The sequence below is a fragment of the Tachypleus tridentatus genome, chromosome 11, assembly GCF_004210375.1.
Source record: "Tachypleus tridentatus isolate NWPU-2018 chromosome 11, ASM421037v1, whole genome shotgun sequence".
NCBI classification, from domain to species: domain Eukaryota; kingdom Metazoa; phylum Arthropoda; class Merostomata; order Xiphosura; family Limulidae; genus Tachypleus; species Tachypleus tridentatus.
In genome coordinates, this window is record NC_134835.1 from 93,262,922 (window position 1) to 93,280,300 (window position 17,379).

At 34.2% G+C, this 17,379-nt stretch overlaps 1 protein-coding gene across 1 annotated transcript; it reads left to right on the forward strand.

Annotated features, from left to right (window-relative positions):
- Positions 1-10,871: 10,871 nt before the first annotated feature.
- Gnmt (Glycine N-methyltransferase) lies at positions 10,872-16,881 on the forward strand. The gene is made up of 5 exons (XM_076468655.1): positions 10,872-11,302; positions 12,843-12,970; positions 14,265-14,518; positions 15,548-15,711; positions 16,564-16,881. The coding sequence occupies exons 1-5, from the start codon at positions 11,097-11,099 to the stop codon at positions 16,733-16,735; spliced, it is 924 nt and encodes a 307-aa protein (XP_076324770.1). The 5' UTR covers positions 10,872-11,096; the 3' UTR covers positions 16,736-16,881.
- The last annotated feature ends 498 nt before the right edge of the window (positions 16,882-17,379 follow it).

Below are 17,379 nucleotides of genomic sequence, written 5' to 3' on the forward strand. Positions count from 1 at the left end.
ATTAACTTGAGCTAAATTTTGGATACAAAAGTAACCAATTTTCTGATTGTACATTAATCATGAACTGAATTATTTTAATATATTTTTATTATACACCAGTTTTATTTTTCATCAAGCTATTTTATATACAAGAACAGTAAGATTTGACAAGTTTTCTTCCTATACCCTACAGTGTATGCTATGGTAAAATTGCTACCAAAATCTTAACATATGTAGAAATGTCCAGCCTATATTTTTTTACTGATGGTCATGTGATTAAATTTATCCATAAAGTTCATTGTTATTACAGAACACTAACATATTTTCCATTAATGTGGTTTCAGAACAAGAGTTTCATGCATTAGTCTTCAAAGTAATGAAAAACATAAGAAACTGGTATACTATCTTACTTTTGTCACTACATCGCATTTATTAAAATGGATATTATTATTCACCCATTGTGAAATTACAATATTTATTTGATTGTTGTAATAATTGATCGTATTGCAGGACAATTAATATTAATTTCAACAAAATGAACCATCTTGTTACACAAGTCAAAGAACTCTCTCTTTAGATCAAGCAACTTTTCAAGTTACAAAATAACATAAACTCTCCATGTGGTAAAATATGAAAATAAGGGAAATTTAAAAATATCTTTTTTTTTAGCTTTGTTTATCTATTTTAGAAGTATTCTTCTAAAATATTTTTTACTGTAGAAGTATTTTAGAAGAATACTTCTAAAATATTGTGCTTATTTCAGTATACTAAGGAAAATTAAGATTTTTCACCTTTCACATAATTTAAACAGGATTTGCAAGTAAAACTCAAATTATCATACTCTTTCATTTTTGGGTTTTAAATTTTCTCATTTGATTTCGAAGTTTATTATTATTCAAATTGTCTACATAAAGTGAAACTCACAATGCTCTATCTTAAGGCCTCTGTGTTCTCTACGTACATTATGATAAATATTCCTTCGTGTAAGTCAAGGATGTAGCTTGCTTTTTTTTTTTTTTTTTTTGTAGTGAAAGCTAAAAACTTTGAAGTGGTATTTAATAAAATCAAAATCTCCAACCGTGGTAAAAAGGTAAAGTAGTATAACACATCACCTCTTAGAATGAAATAATAACATTAACATTATAAAAATAAAACCCAAAATAAGTTTCTAGCATTTAATTTCGGTAAACACGAAGCAGTGTATAATATTTGCAATGTCATTCTGACGTTTAAACATTTTGTTCAGAAGTGTGATACGTTACGAAACTATATTTCATGTATACAGTGTCAACAAGGCTGTGTACAATATTTGCAATGTCTACGCAAGTTTGATACACTATGAAACTACATCTGCTATATACAGTGCAAACGAGGGCTAATTAGGTCAGCTGGATTATCACGAACACAGCAGTGAACCATAAAGAAGTGACGTACGTACGATATTTCCAAGCTAGTACAATAGAAAGATAAAGGGGCGAAAGTAGAAAGTTGGAGGAATTGGTCCTCATGGAAAGATATTAAATAGCCCTTTCCCGCTGAACCCTTACGCCATTATTAATTAACCGTATTGCCCCATTACAATTTTTAAATTCCAGAATATGAAATGTATGTCTACTAGTTTCAGCTAGACCTTAAAGAATAGCTTCACACCTTACCTGATAAAAAGGATCAGAGAAAGCGGGCTGTAAATACGAAAAGAAAAGAGGGATAATTCAATTGAAATAAAAAAAAAATTGCTAGAAATTGCGATAATAAGTACACGAGTGCTTAATCAGTTAAATTGATTGTCTGACAATGTTCAAAACAGTTTAAGGGTGTAAAGCTAGCACGAGAGAGTAATTTCTATTGAAAGTAAAATTAACCATGGTCCAATTCATTTAGCAGGGAAGGCAACTAGTCATCACCACTCACCGTCAACTCTTTTATCAACGAATAGTGGGATTGACCGTCACATTATAACGCCCCCACGGCTGAAAGGGGAGCATGTTTGGTGTGACGGGGATTCAAACCCGCGACCCTCAGATAACGTGTCGAGCACCGTAACCACCTGGTCATGCTGGGCGTGTTGTAAATTAATAAATGTGTTGTAAACGTATCAGCGAAACGTTTTATACTTGCTAGAAATTAAAGCAAAAACATGCCCATGCATTCCGGTATATGCGAGTAAGGATTATGGGAATATAATCCTTCAAAAATATCGTAATTCAGTTTTTAAAATATGATTTATTTTGGATGTTTGTATATTATTTATTTTGTTTAACAGAAAAGATAAGAACAAGTACAATTTGAAAAAAAATAATAATAATTTAGTGTTATTCAGTTACCGTACAGAATACAGTATTAGCATCCACTCACATTTCTTGTGTTAATTTTTGCGCAAAGCTACTCGAGTGCTATCTGCACTAACAGTGCCTAATTTTGAAATGATAGACTAAGGGAAAGATAACTAGTCAACAGAGCGAGAATGTTCAGAGACAGGGTTTGAACCCACGACCTTCAGATTGCGACTCTGGTGCCCTAACTACTAGGTCCCAAAAAAAACCAAAAAGTATAGAAATAATTTGAGAAGCTCAGATTCACATTTTATCAACGGTAACTAAGAATAGAAAATTGATAATTATTTTAATAACAAGGGCAAATCTATACGACAGTTTTTTTACTCTTTACCGAAATGGTGATAAAAAGTACAAGTTAAAAAAATCTTATTGAACACGTGTGTAAACTCATAAATAGGCAAACTTTACAGTTGAAAATGACTTCTCTTTTTTTACACAATACGTGTTTCTTACTTCGGACTGATCTGAATTCACCACTGACTCCTGAAATTGTCGCGTTAGAACATCCAATTATATTGACTGTAACAGTGACTACAGAACAGTCTCCAAGAACAAAAATAAGTTGTTGTTTCTAATCTTAGTATGTACTTATAAAGTGACTAGTATTTAGTTTTATGTATCTAAACAAGTTCCTTATGGATAACGGAACCAAAGAAGAAACGAAACCTTACCACATTAGTACAGTCTAACGTACTGAAGCCAATATTCTGCCGAGCTTAAATTTGGGTTTCAAGCTATAACTTCTAATTCTATATGTATATATGTGGGTGAGAGAGTGAAGGAAACCACAGAAACAACCGAGGATATGGCCTCGATTTCTTCATGTTTTTATGGCTTTATAATTAATAATTACTTCTTCTTCCGCTGCTCACTGAAGAAGTCGCCGTTTTCTCGCACATGTTGCCTTCCTCCAGTCATCTGTTCATTTCTGTCTGCGATTTCTTTTTCATTAATGTCTTTAATCTCATCGTTCTAGACCCTAGCTCGACTCTTAATCTTAGGATCGCGAGTTCGAATCCCCCTTATACTAAACTTCCTCATTATTTCAGGCGTGGGGCATTATAAGTTTCGGTCAATCCCACTATTCATTAGTAAAAGAGTAGCCCAAGAGTTAGCAGTGGGTGGTGATGACTAGCTGCCTTCCCTCTAGTCTTCCGCTACTAAGTTAGGGACGGCTAGCACAGATAGCCCTCGTGTAGCTTTGCGCTAAATTCAAAACAAACAAACCCATCCTTTCACGCGTTCCTCCCCTCCCCTTGATAGCAGCAGTGCGCGTCTCCTATGGTGGATGTACGAGCTATATGACAAACCACGTGATTCTTTTTCGAACATGATTTGCAAGGTTTTACGCTTGGGTTACAAGCTCTGGCGGCAACCCACCTCCTTTGTCAACCGGGCTTGTATAATTGATCGTTACTAAATATTGAGAAATAATTTAATACGCCTGATCGATTTTCAACTCTCGTCAGGGTTTTGAATATACTGTGGAAACTTAATCCTTTTAACCTATAAGGAAAGAAACTTGTATTTTTTCCGTGATATAAACCACTACATTTTAAGAAATAATTATTCCATCCATTAAGATCCTGCGCAGTGTATAACAATACCTTGTTTTGATTGAATGAGAGTTACTATTGAAGGGTTATGTTTAACTGATTTAAACTGTAATTATGTTAAATAAATTTCAAAAATTTGCCACAAAAGCTTTATAAAGTTAAATGCTAGTTCTATATATTTTTTTGTTTATCCATATAGTTTATGTTTTAGTCAAAAGATAAAATTAATCATTTTTTAATTCGATAAGCACACCATTTTAAAAAATTGTGAAATTATGAGACGATTATATATTTTCAAGGACACAAGTGATGTCACAGGGTTAACATTTGTACTGATGTCACGTGCTATGCATCTGTGCGGTGGTGTCACCAGCAATGATCAGCTTCTGAGAGATCTTTGATTTGCTCTTTGTCCGTTAGGAAACCAGTCCTTAAAGTGAGCTTTCAAAACTACTCTCACAACAAAACCTAACCTAACAGTATTTCTATATTGTTATTGTTATCTTCAAACAGTAGTGGTTCAATCACTAACGAACGGTCTTAAGAATTTTACTTATAAATCTGAATAAATGAAAATTGGGTTTGGTGATAAAAACTGGTTCAAATACTTAACTGGTTCTAGTTAAATCAAATACTTATTCGTGAAAGTGTATATACATAGAATAAGTTGATTATCAAAGTTTAATTCGTGAGGCTTGTTACGAATTATAATACATCTCGGACGAGTTTCCCTTTTATTATGTTACTTATGACGATTTCAAATAGCCGGAAATTTTCATTGTAATCTAAAAGTTAATATGTCGATATCTATCAAATTTATGATATTTGCCAACAAGATTGATACACATAATTTATCTTTCTTAACACAAATATATTTTAATCCACAAATAATAATATAACTTATAACAACGGTTATTACAAATAGTTATTGGGAATGATGATTTATATACAGAAGTTTTATAAACAATACCGAATCTCATATCTGGTTTGGAACTGAGTATTTTATTTACGGTTTAAGATAAGGGAAATAATTCCTTGTTAATATATGCGTACTCTTTCACTTGGTAGGGGCACCCGCTGGTACAGCAGTAAGTCTACGGATTTACAATGCTACAATCAGCAGTTCGATTCTCCTCGGTGAACTTAGTAAAGAGCCCAATATGGCTTTGTTATAAGAAGAATAGTAGAAAAAGCTAGCTTCTTCACACGTGAGTTTTTTTTTTTCTCTACGAAAATATCTTATGTTCTTATAAAAATACTAACGTCCAAAGTTAATTCGCTAAAGTTAAACAGTTTGTAATATTTGAAATCTATAAATGATCCTGGTCAAATAGCGGTATTTTTCGATTAATAACCGTTTACTACATCATAGTTATACCTCCTGAGGTTTATTGTATACTGACTGTAGCAAACCAAAAACAGTAAGTACCCTGCTTGTTGCGATGGCTACCTTTTATACTTATTAGGCGAGAATCTCGAAATTTCATTTGATAATAATACAGATAATCACAAGTATTTTACAATAACACATAGTACATTGTTGATTCCTACACTCGACAATCTTCTACAAATTTAGAGAACAGGGGAGAGACTTTGCAATACACGTTTAACAATGCATTCATTTCTAAATATATATTAAACTGTTTGTTTGTTTTTTTGAATTAATTTCGCAAAGCTACACGAGGTCTATCCGGGCTAGCTGTCCTTAATTTAGCAGTGTAAGACAAGATGGAAGGGAGCTAATCATCACCACTCACCGTCACCTCTTAGGCTACTCTTTTACTAATATTATGACGCTCCCACCGCTAAAAGAGTTTGGGACGTGGATTCGAACCCGCGACCCTCAAGTTACGATTCTAGCGCCCTAACCATTTGACCGGACCTGTAATAGAAGGAAACAAACATCGATATTAAAAGAGTTGTATAACAGTAAATCTGTTTAACCTCCCTTTTTAGAGAATGCGAAATCGGCGTGAGACAATTTTCAACTAAGATGTTATATAACACTGAGAGCAAAATACATTAACAAAATACATTGTCAAAAACTATGCAGCTTCAAACAATCATGACAGTATATTACACAATTAATGCAAATAACCTTATGATGATAAAATTACATAACACGTGAAAGTACGTCAGCACAAATGTTAACAACCTCTTCAACATGAATGTCTGCAAATCATATTTTGTAATGATAAACTTCAGAATAACAGTCTTCCGTTTTCGCTTTTCATTTGATTTAAAAACGTCAACAGGTTGTAATCAGTGTAAACGACAATAGGTTGTTGTGATACAGCTACATATATATTGAAATGTTCTAAAGCTAACAATTTTGTTTTTCCACAGCTGAATAGTTCTTTGGGTAACAATTAAAATTTTTAGGAAAATAGCAAATAGGATGTTCAATACCTCTGACATCTGATTATATAAAATAACACCTGCACCACATATCTCGGATGTAATAGGACTTCAACATATTCATATAGCACAGTTGGGTAGCCTTTCGACAACCAGGTGTTTTTACATCATAGTCTGTATCAAAACAACCTCACGGGGACTATGGCATCTAGCTAAGAGTGGATGTTACGTAATAGGTAACAATATTAAGACACGTCATCAGGACGGAACTCACGCTCTTCAGCCTTATGGTCATTAACGTTTTTCATTTTAGCTTGGGATAACTTCACATTTTCTCGAGCCAGTTCAGAAGCACCTAAGAGTATGGGCAGAAACATGGAAATGTAATCCAGTTAGTGCATTTCTTTCGGGTCATCTTCCAAACATTGTTCCTTCAACAACTTCAAAGAACTACTCATTGAACAGCCAAACACCAACTCTAACGGTTTTGTTTGTTTGTTTGTTTTTGAATTTCGCACAAAGCTACTCGAGGGCTATCTGTGCTAGCTGTCCCTAATTTAGTAGTGTAAGACTGGAGGGAAGGCAGCTAGTCATCACCACCCACCGCCAACTCTTGGGCTACTCTTTTACCAACGAATAGTGGGATTGACCGTCACATTATAATGCCCCCACGACTGAAAGGGCCAGCATGTTTGGCGCGACGGGGATGCGAACCCGTGACCCTCAGATTACGAGTCGCACGCCTTAACACGCTTGGCCATGCCGGGCCAAATCTAACGGACTAAATCATAACGATTCCTGAAATGACTCACGAATAATTAATAATACATTAATTCTTTCATGTCAATCCTTCTTATTATCCAGACAGTAAGTCCACATATTTTTTTCAACTTAGAATGGAATCTCTCAAGAGCACCTTGCGATTCGGGATAGTTTGCACGAGACTTAATCAGTTTAGCACCGATCTGGTAAACAACCTGTTGAAACAACCAAGATATAAAACTTGATACCTGATAAGACTGAAATTTTGGGGTAAGCCAACAAAAGTAAAGAAATTAATCAATGCCCTAGACAGTTTTGTGTGAAGTGTATCTAAAGGGAGTAACTTCAATAAATCGAGTAGATGCTCACATGATAGTCAATAACTACTGTTCCCTGATCAAGTTTTTTTTTTTTGCTAAAGGCCCAGCACAATCCTGAAGGGCTCTTCGAAAGTTTGGAGAGTTTTCAAAGGAGCAACGTAATTTCCTGGTTTGGTTTTCCGAACAACTGACAGGTGTGACAAGTTTTACAAAACTGGGAAACATTTTGCCTGATATTAGGCCAAACGAAATGTCTCATAATTTTATCACATGTCTTGTTGGCACCTAAATGACTTATCCATGGGGAGTTCATAGGCAACTTTCAATAATTTGAGAATGATATGCTTTGGGAACAACGATTTGATAAACAACAGACCAGATCTCTGAAACTGGCACATTTGGTGGTGTCCATTTTCTCATGAGTACAACATTTTTTTAAAAAGTAATCATTTGGGACTTTCTCCAGTTCATTCTTAGAGAGTGCATACATAAATATTGAAGAGATCTGTGGATCCTTTTCTTGCTTGGCGATCAGTTTACGTCTAGCAAACGAAACTTCACCAGGTGAATCAGATTTTTCACGTCCGTCACTGTCACTCACCAAGGAATTGTTAGTAGTAAAATTATTCACAAGATTCCGTTTGGATCCAAGAAAGTATCTAAGAATAATCTGTGATATCGTCTTCTGAACACGTGTGTATCATTTATTTTCGTCTTAATTCCTTAGCCTGAGGTCGAGTGACAGCACACGAGAGAAACACATCCGGATTCTTCTCAACAACATCATCATTCCATATGGTTAACTTTACGGGTAAGCTCTCTCTCTTTCTCTCTGCTCCTACGTAAGCTTTTCTGCTGAAGTTATGCGATGTTAATTCTCTGAAGTTGAACAGTTTGTAATGTTCGAAATCTGGTCAGTTATCTGTAGTTTTCCGTTTAATAAGCGTTGATCACATTATACCTTTCGAGGTTTAAAGTATACTGACTGTAGCAGACCCACAATATTAAGTTGTCCTATCGCGTGTTACTGTGGCTACCTTTTGTACTCATTGGGCGAGATTCTCGAAAATTCATCCCGCAATAATACTGGTAATGACTAGTATTTTAGATAGACGTATAGTACATTGTTGATTCTTACGTTCGAGAATCTTCTACAAATTTAGAGAACAGTCGGGACTTGTGCAATACACATTTAACAATAAAAGTTACATATATTTATAAATACATATTAAACTGAAACAAACCTAGATATTAAAAAAATATTAAATCCATTAAAACATGGGCCTCCAAAAACTCTGACAAATATTTCCATTTTGAAATTTCTCTTCGTCTAAGATCGTAAATCAACAGCAGTAAAGTCTACAATCATCGTTGACTGGATGTTTACCCCTCCACCCCTAAATGGTACAGGGTTAAGACTATAAGCTTACAATTTGGGATTCGATTCTCCCCAGTAGACACAGTAGATAGACTAGTGTTGTTTTTCCTCACAACAATCTCGGTATGTTTTAACTGAAGATGAAACAATAAGTTGTAATTCCTTATTAATATAAACATTATTTTTTTACTATGTAACTGATACATCTGCTACAAACCCGTGGAGTCCATGATCCAAGAATTCAGTGACATAAGATACGAAAAACAATACATTAAAATTATTGTTTCATTTTAACTGAAACAACGAGCTTTTTAATAGACGTAATTAGAGCTTACATACAATAAGCTGCTTCTTTTAAAGAAGCTAAGGGTTACTATATTTCTTTTTGGTTAACAAGCTGAAACGAGTCAGTTGCTTTGAATTTTAACTCTGTATTTAGTCTTTGATATTACGAAATGAAATACTGTACTTACTGGCTGGTAAGAAAATAATTCAAAAATTCATTTACTTGTTTTTTATTGTTATTCTAATGCTTACAGGATAAAAAGGCTGAATTCGTAATTATTGGAACCGTTGGTAACAACAATTATTATTACCAGCTGGGCGATGTGTATCGTGAGGTGACAATAAAGTAGAACTCATTGAAAATTTTGCCAACATGACTGCGAGTATACGAGTTGGTCTTACAAAATTGTTAAGACGTTTCGTGAGTTTGTATAATATTAGTTGTTAAACATCTTAACTAGTTTGAAGTGCTTTGATACAATGATACATGACATGATGGAAGCAAGCAATACTGATGTATAAATAAATAGTTTAATGAACAACTTACATGATATTTTATGGCTTCATTAATTAATTTATTTTATATTTTTATATTGCCAGCTTGTCTGTTTGTTTGTTTTTTGAATTTCGCGCAAAGCTACTCGAGGACAACCTGCGCTAGCTGTCCCTAATTTAGAAGTGTAAGACTGGAGGGAGGCCTGGCATGGCCTAGCGCATTAAGGCGTGCGCTTCGTAATCTGAGGGTCGCGGGTTCGCGCCCGAGTCGCGCCAAACATGCTTGCCCTCCCAGGCGTGGGGGCGTTATAATGTGACGGTCAATCCCACTTTTCGTTGGTAAAAGAGTAGCCCAAGAGTTGGCGGTGGGTGGTGATGACTAGCTGCCTTCCCTCTAGTCTTACACTGCTAAATTAGGGACGGCTAGCCCTCGAGTAGCTTTGTGCGAAATTCCAAAAGAAACAAAAAGACTGGAGGGAAGGCAGCTAGTCATCACCACCCACTGCTAACTCTTGGGTTACTCTTTTACTAACGAATAGTGCAATTGACCGTGACGTTATAACGCCCCCACGGCTGAAAGGGGGGCATGTTTGGTGCGACCGGGATTCGAACCTCCGACCCTCGGATTACGAGTAGAACGCCTTAACACACTTGGCCATGCCGGGCCATATCGCCAGTTACCCAATCTTATTTCTAATGTTTATCTATTTGTAGCCGCTTTTTGATGGGTGAGAGATCAAATTCTTTATATTTTATTGAATTCTTTTCGTGACATCTCTTAAATGTCACAAAGTTACTTGTGGTTAGTAGAGCAAAATGGGTCGAATGTGTGAGCAAAAAAGTAAAATGAAGCACATACTGTAAACATTAACTCGACTACTTGTTTTTTTTGCATCTGATGTTTTCGGGATTGTTTACAACAGAGATTCTTAAATATAATCATATTTCAGTTGAACTTGTACATCTATTTATAAATCATAATAACTTCATAGTTAATTTTGGTTTTTGTGTCTTTATTAAATTATTATTAGTAGTGTATTTAGATATGTTTCATTAAAGCTTTAAGGCATGGAACTGACAAATTCTTATAATGTTTGAAAGCACTAATTACATTTGAAACGAAATGTTTCTACTTGAAACTTTGATCAACGATTACAGTAAAAAGTGTCATGTGAAAAGTAAACATACTTCTTAATGATTATAGTAAATATTTGTTGCGCCTCTGACGAACCGGTTTGATCTAGTTCTGAACAGTTATTTTTTCCTTTATCTCTTTATTCCATCTTTAAAGTCACATGTTTTCTATTAAACATGTGTGTGTGTATCTGCATTTTTTTCTCGTACCAAGATCACGTGAACAGTAAGTACTATTATAAGTTGCAAAATAAATTGAAACCATAAATGGTTTTGATGGTTAACAAGGTTATGTGCACCATTTGATTCTTATGATTCATCTCATGTCCGATCTCATCCACTTAACCAATCAAACAAGATTTTCATCTTCCCTACCCATTCCCTCCCCCCGGCAACAGCCACGTGTGAAGACTATATAAGAAACGAACGTGTAACTCTTCTTCAATTCCATAAGTTGACCTCGCTGTTTCAAGATATCTAGTTCAAACTCACTATGGTCGACAGCGTGTACCGTACAAGATCACTTGGTGTTGGGGTTGAAGGGTTGCCTGATCAATATGCTGACGGGAAAGCTGCCAAAGTGTGGGAAGTTTACATCGGAGATAAGACGTTCAGAACGAAGCACTATCGAATGTTTCTAACTGGTCTTTTGAAAGACCACAACTGTAAGCACGTTCTGGATGTAGCTTGCGGCACTGGGTAAGTATAGAAGGTTGTTCAAGGAATATTTAAATCAAAAATGTAATAATGTCTTGTACATCAGTTACATTCATATCTGCAATAACCTTTTGTACATCAGTTACATTCATATCTGCAATAACCTTTTGTACATCAGTTATATTCATACCTGCAATAACCTTTTGTAAGACAGTTCAAAATTGACTATCGGTGAAGAATAAAATAAGCGTTTAAACAACTGCGTAGTTATAAACACATTTCACTAAACAATACGTTTTAATTATCAAAAGACAGATGAATCAATGCATTTCGAAACAAACTGAATAAGATGAAACTTTTATTTTGGCCCAGCATGGCCAGGTGGGTTAAGGCATTCGACTCGTCATCTGAGGGTCGCGGGTTCAAATCCCAGTCGCACCAAACATGCTCGCCTTTTCAGCCGTAGAAGCGTTATAATAATGTTATAATAGTGAGATTGTGACTGCCAATCCCACTATTCGTTGGTAAAAGAGTAGCCCAAGAGTTGGCGGTGGGTAGTGATGATTAACTAGCTGCCTTCCCTCTAGTCTTACACTGGTAAATTAGGGATGGCTAGCGCAGATAGCCCTCGTGTAGCTTTGCGCGAAATTCAAAAAACAATAAAGTTTTATTTACTGATAAAAACCAATAATTACACTTATTACTTATTTAATCAAAAACTCCTTACATTTTGTAAAGTTTTTTTTTTAAACCAAAAATACAAATGTATACGAAAATAAAATTGGAAATTTCATGTTACAAATTATTTCTTTAACTTAATAGAATTTTAGTCTCGAAATTAGTATGGAAGAGAAGCTGCATTTTAGTGTCTTCCACTTCCAGGCTAAACTTATTGGATGACATGTGGATATAAGGTTTTACAAGCACAGCTGAGTAATGTGACGTCATTAAGGCAGGAAATAAGACCCTCACCCGCATAATACTTTCTTTCTCTACTTTTTCTGAGATTATTCTTGTACTTCAAATTCTGAGGAAAAAATTAATGAGCTCAGTCCACTTTGCATCTTTCCTTTTATTCCTGGAGACGGGCTTGACCTAATGGCGAGGTTTTCGAACTGCAAACAAGAAAGTCCAAGATTCGATCTTTGCGCACTTTCAGTTGTCGGAATATTATAATACTGACAAATAATTTTGCTATTGGGATCAGAGTAACTGTTGTTTGATTGCCCTTCCTCCTCTTTAGCAACTGCAGGCCTATAAATAGGTATGCTTCAGTATTGGAGGGGGGCGAGGGTCGAACTTGTTCGGTTAGCTCACGTGTTCCATAATTAATTTTTCATACTGAAAATACCAAATCTTTATTCATTCAAACAAAACTCATCTTTATATATAAATTTAACGATGCAGAGAGAATGTTATTTACCAGATTGCTAAAGTAATAAATTGAATTTGTTTTAATAGTGCATTTGATGAGAATTTAAGTAATCCTGGTTGATTATCAACACTCCGAATCCAGCACAAGAAAGAAAAACGCTATATCTACAACAGATATTTATGTTGGTATTTTATTTTTTCTTAACAGAATCGACTCGATAATGTTGTTAGAAGAAGGCTTCAAAGTTACTAGTGTGGATGCCAGTGATAAAATGTTAAAGTACGCTCTTAAGGAGAGGTGGAACAGGAGAAAAGATCCCGCTTTTGATGGCTGGGGTAGGTCTAGAAAGAAATGAAAAATTCTATTGTTATTTATGCGTTAATAACTCATTGAAAATTTCATTTCAGTTGTATATATATTATCTACATATCTATGTGTGTGTGTGTGTGTATAAGCAAACGTGGATGTGATTTCAAGCCAGTCATTGTGTGCTGTAAATGAAACTTTGTGGAAATCTTGGACTATCTGTGCTCTGACCACTGCAAGTATTTAAACTTATTTTTTTTTTAACGTTATAAACCTGTAGACTTGCCGCTGAACCACCAGGGGCCAACAAATATAAAAGAAAATTACGAGACAAACATGGAGATAAACCTGCATTTACGATTATAGATGATAGCATATAATTCGGTGAAAAATGACATCATCGAAGTTAGATTCTTTACACATGTTACGGTTTTAAAAAACATGTTCAATGTTTGGTGCAAATTAGAAATGAGAGTGAACAACTCCATTCATCAGCGATTGGCTGTGTCACAGATTACGCTTAAAGAAAATGTTTAAAAACTGAAATATTTACCATATATATAATAAGATGAAATGAAATGGCGATGACGAAACAGAGAGACAGGAAAATAATTAATTAATATTTAATAAAACAGCCAGAGAGGAAAGAAGTAAAGCAAAAATGCGCGTGTTTCACAAAAAATGGAACAGATGGAAATTACTAAGTTTTAGCCATCGAATCCAAGATCTTCTGGTATAAAGTGAATTTATGAGGCTTTTATTATTACATAGCTTATTATAAAAACAATGCCAACTGTTATTTCACGTTCAAGGTTAATTGTGCTTAGTTTTATCATAGGTACTTTTTTTTTTACCATGACTGAAATTGGTAATCTCAACTTATAACAGGATCTTAAATATAACGTTAAGTACAGAATTAGACAAAAGAAAATGTCATGTTTTTCAGTATTAACGTGTGTGCTATTTGCTTTTTCCATCAGTGTTCAGCAATTGTTGAAGATGTGACCTGTGCACATTGAGAAAGTGAAGTTGGTGTTTCATTGCACTGATTTTGATCTCAATTCTATCTCCAGACTAGTTGATTTGTGACATCCAGATTTGGTGAGTGTGGAAGAATATCTGTGATTTAGATGGTGACACTCAGAAGACAGGCTTGCCTCCGTAAGTACGAACTGCCTTCATCCTGGATTGGCGGCACTAGTGAAATTTCTGGCTTGAATTTTTAGAGCAAAATGTTAAAAATCAAATGAAATAAAAGGGGCAATAGTTAAGTGGAATCTGCATGGCTCGTATATGAAATCCTTTCTTTTTCTTTTTTTTTAGTTATTGAAGAAGCTAATTGGCTGACATTGCCGGAGGACATCGTAAAGCCTGGACATGGATTTGATTGTGTGATTTGTCTTGGTAACTCGTTTGCCCACTTGCCAGACTTTCTGGGAAATCTGGAAAACCAGAAAACTGCTATCAGGAACTTCTATGAGATGATAAAGCCAGGCGGTTATCTGATCATCGACCATCGTAACTATGACTACATCATCGATACAGGAAGTACACCAGCTGTAAACATCTACTACAATGTGAGTTTGAAGTTTTTAAGCTTTAAAACTGGAAGTTGTAGTTTAGTTTGTGCTTGTGTGGTTATATAAATTTACACAAAGGTTTTGTGTTTCATCAGTTTGGTTTTAAAAGGTGGCGTATGATATATATAATCGACGTGAGATAATGTTTCCCCTCTAATAAAAACTTACTGACATATCATACAATTTTAGTAATGACTGTACTAACACAGTGCATTGATTTACTGAATTTCGCGCGAAAATACTCAAAGCCTATCTGCGTTATCTATCCCCAGTTTTGAAATGATAGACAATAGGGACTATAGCTAGTTAACAGCACCTACCACTAACTCTTGAGCAACTTTTGTTTGATTGAATAGTTGGGTTTAACCGATGTGTGTGTGTTTTTTTTTTTTATCGTTGACTCTTCGTTTACTATTTACGAATGAATAGAGTGAGTAACTATCATGTTATAATGTCCCCACGACTGAAAGAAGATCAATAATTTTCGGTAACAGATTTCAACCCCGTGACCACATATTACGAATAGAGCATTCTCTTAGCATGAAAGCTACACGCGGAGAATCGAATCCCAGATTTTATCATTGTAAATCTACCAACTTATCGCTGATCCACACGTGAACAAAGATATTCCACACAAATCTAAGAGATTGTATATCTCAGCTCGAAGCTGCTCAATGGGCTATCTGCGCTCTGTGCACCATAAAGAATCGATCCCATATTTTAGTGTTGCTGTGTACGGGTGCTACAAAAATATGTCTTTCACAGTTATATTTGCAAAATTCGTTTATTTATATCTGACCCCATCAAAAGCATATTCCTACATTTACCCGAGATCTGTAGACAAATTGACAATTGTCGTGATTAATAAGCCTAACTGATGCAATATACTGTTGATAATTTCAACAATATAAACGACACCTGATTCATTTAATGTGACTTAAATTAAACGGTTGTAATTATCAGTAAAATGTTTAAGATTTTCTAAACATTCTCCAGAAAATACTCATGTAGTCTTTTGTTTTACAGAGCAAACATATTAAGAGCATTCAGACCTCCGTGTTGTTCCAGAATTCGAAACCAACCTTGGTAACACTCGACTACACCATGGACATTTCTGAGTTGGAAAATAAATTTGACAGTACTGATTCTGCCATTACGAAGAAAGGGCGATATTCTGGAGTTACAGTCGAGTAAGTACTGACATATATCTGTGTTTTGTAAATACTTTGTGCGAACTACGAATCTTGATATGTGCGTTAGTTAGTGTAAAAAACATATTCATTATCGATCAATACAACGACAATTGTTTCGTGAATTAAGTTTGCTATGGAATTTAAACAAAAATAGAATATTTTTTAGAATAGAATATTATGTTGTTATCTAGTAACAACAGTTTTCTAAATGTTATTATTTCTTACTAATATTCTGAAATAGCGGGAAGATCTTTTTATGGTTTTGTTTCCTCCTCTAAAGACTTAATTGAAACCATAATTAAATTCCTAAAAAATAAAATTACAATATTCATAATGTTCCTTAAAACTGGCTACTCCCTGATATAGAAATATAACGTTAAGGAAAAGAAGTGTTCAGTCTACAAGTATATAATTTAAATATATGACAGAATTAATATTAAATATAATTTGAATGTCAGCATACTCATCGTAAAGAAAAAAGTGTTCGCTTTATCGAGTGGGTAACCGTAAAAAACATATGAAAAGTGTTACCTATTGAAGCGAGTAATTTCAAAGTATGACGATATAGATATGGTCTTGAAAATACTGTTTACTTAAAAAACAATCAAAAACTTATGAATTGTGTGCTTAAACATGAAAATCTAGATTTCATTCTGATTCTCATTTTCATTCGGCAATTTCTTGGAAAACTGTTTCCACCCTTTGAAATGATAAATAAAATCAAATTATTTAAGCACTAATGAAACTACTATATAAAATTATTTAAGAAATTAAATGTAATTAAAGAATATAAATATTTGTAAATATTTATAATTTATCAATTATGTTTTGTACCTTCTTTCGTAATAGCCATTTCCGTTTATCGTATTATCCACACCGACTGGAGCCTTTCTCTAACATGCTTCGGGAAATCTTTGGGCAGGATTCTAAACATGATGTCTACGGTGATTTCAAATCCATGGATAAATGTGAAAACGAAGCTCCTGCCTTTTACATTCATATTATTCAGAAATCAAAGTGAATGGCATTTATTTTACGTAATGACAACTGTTTGTAGTGGAGATTACATCTCTGTGAAATAATATTGAACTTTTACTTCTTTTTTAGCAAGTAATATTTTACATGTTATTAGCAAACAAAAAATAAAGGTTATATATATATATATTACTTCACCAATATTCCGTTTCTTCATCGAAAATGAACTATTGTTATTATTAATTATCTAAAAATGAAAGATAATAACCTCCTAAGTTATGAAAAATCATATATTTCAAAATTTACATAACTATCCAAAAGTATAAACAAATAATTGAGGTGTAACATTTGTCCTAAAAGTACCTTAAATTTTTAAAACAATGCCGTATACTAGAACTTGCTTTAATCCATTTTCTTAAAATATACTTTATTATAAAAAAAAATCCAAACTTGCCTTTAAATGACTTCATAAACAAAATGAATCAACTATGGAATCCAGTATGTAATTTTGCAGTTCATGAAAATTACAATACTGTTATATATAAAGTTGTATAATTTTCTACAAATCACATAAGTTAGTAAGATTAGATCTTATTAACTGCTATTGGATTAAGTTATCACTCTTCAGATAAAACTAAGAAAACTATAACACAAACTTGCAAGCTAAATCTTAATTCAAGACAAGTATCA

What these genes read in the sequence shown, in the direction of transcription:
- Gnmt (XM_076468655.1), top strand. Translation starts at nt 11,097, where the DNA reads ATGGTCGACAGCGTGTACCGTACAAGATCACTTGGTGTTGGGGTTGAA. An exon ending in TCCCGCTTTTGATGGCTGGG is followed by an intron (nt 12,971 to 14,264) that starts GTAGGTCTAGAA and finishes CTTTTTTTTTAG; the next exon opens with TTATTGAAGAAGCTAATTGG. An exon ending in CTGTAAACATCTACTACAAT is followed by an intron (nt 14,519 to 15,547) that starts GTGAGTTTGAAG and finishes TTTGTTTTACAG; the next exon opens with AGCAAACATATTAAGAGCAT.